Genomic DNA, 4,173 nt, shown 5'->3' with positions numbered 1-4,173 from the left:
AGGATATACATCTGGTTAATAACAAATAATAATGATCCCTGAAATATGTTTACCTTGCATTGGTTTCACACCAATTGGAATTTGATTGATCATTAAGGGCTTGATCCAAATCCCATTAAAGTCAATGGAAAAACTCCCATTGACTTGAAAGGGCTGTAGATATGTCCTAAAATTTTAAAATTACATTGCCTAAAGGGTCATGTTTCATGCTAAGATTTATTTATTACCATAATGAGACATCAAGGTAAGATCCAGTTGCTTTGAAATTTGGGATTGTAACTATATGTGCCTTCTTTGCAACTATCCAGGGGAGTATTGTCTTTAGCATTTTAGCATCATCATCATCACCTGTCTCTCAGACAACATTTGATGAGTCATAAAAGAAAGAAAGAAAAAAAAAGGGCAAATTAAGCATACCGCAACCCAGTAACTCATACACTTTATCCAGCACCATAGCACCTCTCCCATACAGAACTGGAGATGTTAGCCTTCTGCTTTTCTGAGGTAAAGAGCTGGATGCCAACTATATGGAAACAACTCCACAGAGACTTTAGAGAGGAGGAGAAAGTTGTGCATGTTTTGTACTTAAGAATGACCATTAACCAAGGCTACATACGAAATAACCATTTTCTAAAATATCTGCATGCACCAGCTGGCCATCAAAGCTGCCCCTCTGTTTGCACTCGGTAGCAATAATAGACCTACTTAAAAAGTTAAGCAGCTGGAATGGCTAAAAGTCTAACGGGGTCGGTTAAAATTCCCCCGAAGTATCACAATTTCATCCTTATCATAATTTGTTACTTGCGATACAAGGGTTTTGAAAAGCCCAGGACCGCGCACGAACGCCTGTTGAACACGAGCCCGCTGCAAAGTTTTAAAAGCGGGCTTGCATCTGACTGAGACCTTGTCAAATCCATAGACATGCACGAGAGCATTCGCTGATGCGCCGCTGTCCCGGGGCTGGCGGGCAAGAGCCGGAGGGTTGTTCAAGGGAGGCAGAGCGAGAAACTCTTCTGCTCAGCGGCTCCTTCCCGAGCGCCCGGCGAGCTCGGCGGCGCGATGCTGGGCATAGAGAGCCCGAGCCAGCTGTGCCTTACCTGCCCGGCCGCCTCGCTGCGCATCTGGGCTGCTGCTGCTGCTGGCGGCTCCTCCCCCCGAGTGGCTCCCACGGCCGGGAGCGGGGCGCGGCGGCTCCGGCAGGGCTGCTCGCTGCCCGCCCGCGCCTCGCCACAGCCCCGCGAGCTCAGCTCCCGGGAGCGCCAGACCCGCGTTCCGGGTCATGTGCTGTGGGGAACGGGGAGGGGGCGGAATTCCACCGCCGCCGCCGGCCCCGCGGCTGGGGACCCGCGGGCTCCGTGTGAACCGGCCGGGCGCCGCCTGCACGGGGCAGAGTGGGGGAGCTGCGTGTCACCTCCCCGCGAACCCCCACGGGCACTGCCCTAGAGCCCCCTGCCCCCTAACCCCCACGGGCACTGCCCTAGAGCCCCCTGCCCCCTAACCCCCTGGCGCTGCCCTAGAGCCCCCTGCCCCCTAACCCCCTGGCACTGCCCTAGAGCCCCCTGCCCCCTAACCCCCTGGCACTGCCCTAGAGCCCCCTGCCCCCTAACCCCCACGGGCACTGCCCTAGAGCCCCCTGCGCCCTAACCCCCACGGGCACTGCCCTAGAGCCCCCTGCCCCCTAACCCCCTGGCGCTGCCCTAGAGCCCCCTGCCCCCTAACCCCCTGGCGCTGCCCTAGAGCCCCCTGCCCCCTAACCCCCACGGGCACTGCCCTAGAGCCCCCTGCCCCCTAACCCCCACGGGCACTGCCCTAGAGCCCCCTGCGCCCTAACCCCCACGGGCACTGCCCTAGAGCCCCCTGCCCCCTAACCCCCTGGCGCTGCCCTAGAGCCCCCTGCCCCCTAACCCCCTGGCACTGCCCTAGAGCCCCCTGCCCCCTAACCCCCACGGACACTGCCCTAGAGCCCCCTGCCCCCTAACCCCCACGGGCACTGCCCTAGAGCCCCCTCCCCGCGAACCCCCACGGGCACTGCCCTAGAGCCCCCTGCCCCCTAACCCCCTGGCGCTGCCCTAGAGCCCCCTGCCCCCTAACCCCCTGGCACTGCCCTAGAGCCCCCTGCCCCCTAACCCCCTGGCACTGCCCTAGAGCCCCCTGCGCCCTAACCCCCACGGGCACTGCCCTAGAGCCCCCTGCCCCCTAACCCCCTGGCACTGCCCTAGAGCCCCCTGCCCCCTAACCCCCACGGGCACTGCCCTAGAGCCCCCTGCCCCCTAACCCCCTGGCGCTGCCCTAGAGCCCCCTCCCCGCGAACCCCACGGGCACTGCCCTAGAGCCCCCTGCCCCCTAACCCCCTGGCGCTGCCCTAGAGCCCCCTGCCCCCTAACCCCCTGGCACTGCCCTAGAGCCCCCTGCCCCCTAACCCCCACGGGCACTGCCCTAGAGCCCCCTGCCCCCTAACCCCCTGGCGCTGCCCTAGAGCCCCCTCCCCGCGAACCCCACGGGCACTGCCCTAGAGCCCCCTGCCCCCTAACCCCCTGGCGCTGCCCTAGAGCCCCCTGCCCCCTAACCCCCTGGCACTGCCCTAGAGCCCCCTGCCCCCTAACCCCCACGGGCACTGCCCTAGAGCCCCCTGCGCCCTAACCCCCACGGGCACTGCCCTAGAGCCCCCTGCGCCCTAACCCCCACGGGCACTGCCCTAGAGCCCCCTGCGCCCTAACCCCCACGGGCACTGCCCTAGAGCCCCCTGCCCCCTAACCCCCACGGGCACTGCCCTAGAGCCCCCTGCGCCCTAACCCCCACGGGCACTGCCCTAGAGCCCCCTGCCCCCTAACCCCCTGGCGCTGCCCTAGAGCCCCCTGCCCCCTAACCCCCTGGCACTGCCCTAGAGCCCCCTGCCCCCTAACCCCCACGGGCACTGCCCTAGAGCCCCCTGCCCCCTAACCCCCACGGGCACTGCTCTACAGCCCCCTGCCCCCTAACCCCCACGGGCACTGCCCTAGAGCCCCCTGCCCCCTAACCCCCTGGCACTGCCCTAGAGCCCCCTGCCCCCTAACCCCCACGGGCACTGCCCTAGAGCCCCCTGCCCCCTAACCCCCTGGCGCTGCCCTAGAGCCCCCTGCCCCCTAACCCCCACGGGCACTGCCCTAGAGCCCCCTGCCCCCTAACCCCCTGGCGCTGCCCTAGAACCCCCTCCCGGCTAACCCCCACGGGCACTGCCCTAGAGCCCCCTGCCCCCTAACCCCCACGGGCACTGCCCTAGAGCCCCCTGCCCCCTAACCCCCTGGCACTGCCCTAGAGCCCCCTCCCCGCGAACCCCCACGGGCACTGCCCTAGAGCCCCCTGCCCCCTAACCCCCTGGCACTGCCCTAGAGCCCCCTCCCCGCGAACCCCACGGGCACTGCCCTAGAGCCCCCTGCCCCCTAACCCCCTGGCACTGCCCTAGAGCCCCCTGCCCCCTAACTCCCTGGCACTGCCCTAGAGCCCCCTGCGCCCTAACCCCACGGGCACTGCCCTAGAGCCCCCTCCCGCCTAACCCCCACGGGCACTGCCCTAGAGCCCCCTGCCCCCTAACCCCCACGGGCACTGCCCTAGAGCCCCCTGCCCCCTAACCCCCTGGCGCTGCCCTAGAGCCCCCTGCCCCCTAACCCCCTGGCACTGCCCTAGAGCCCCCTGCCCCCTAACCCCCTGGCGCTGCCCTAGAGCCCCCTCCCGCCTAACCCCCACGGGCACTGCCCTACAGCCCCCTGCCCCCTAACCCCCTGGCGCTGCCCTAGAGCCCCCTGCCCCCTAACCCCCTGGCACTGCCCTAGAGCCCCCTGCCCCCTAACCCCCACGGGCACTGCCCTAGAGCCCCCTGCTCCCTAACCCCCTGGCGCTGCCCTAGAGCCCCCTGCCCCCTAACCCCCACGGGCACTGCCCTAGAGCCCCCTGCTCCCTAACCCCCACGGGCACTGCCCTAGAGCCCCCTGCCCCCTAACCCCCTGGCGCTGCCCTAGAGCCCCCTCCCGGCTAACCCCCACGGGCACTGCCCTAGAGCCCCCTGCCCCCTAACCCCCACGGGCACTGCCCTAGAGCCCCCTCCCCGCGAACCCCCACGGGCACTGCCCTAGAGCCCCCTGCCCCCTAACCCCCTGGCACTGCCCTAGAGCCCCCTCCCCGCGAACCCCACGGGCA

The 4,173-nt window shown here is 66.2% G+C and overlaps 1 protein-coding gene across 2 annotated transcripts in view; it reads right to left on the bottom strand.

Annotated features, from left to right (window-relative positions):
• The window catches only part of KCNV1 (potassium voltage-gated channel modifier subfamily V member 1), an 8,633-nt gene extending 7,379 nt beyond the window's left edge, over positions 1-1,254 (bottom strand). The window contains exon 1 of one of the 2 annotated variants that reach the window (XM_084618354.1): positions 1,098-1,254. Coding sequence is in view for 1 of the 2 variants with exons in the window: in XM_084618353.1 (XP_084474479.1) it covers positions 904-935 (32 nt within the window). In the remaining variant the exon portion in view is untranslated. Of the gene's footprint in view, positions 1-903; positions 1,038-1,097 lie in introns of those variants that run through there. The other variant, XM_084618353.1, reaches the window with a different exon arrangement.
• Between the last annotated feature and the right edge of the window lie 2,919 nt (positions 1,255-4,173).

Source organism: Lepidochelys olivacea, assembly GCF_965140295.1.
Source record: "Lepidochelys olivacea isolate rLepOli2 genome assembly, chromosome: 2".
NCBI lineage: Eukaryota > Metazoa > Chordata > Testudines > Cheloniidae > Lepidochelys > Lepidochelys olivacea.
This window is presented reverse-complemented; position numbering and strand designations above follow the sequence as displayed.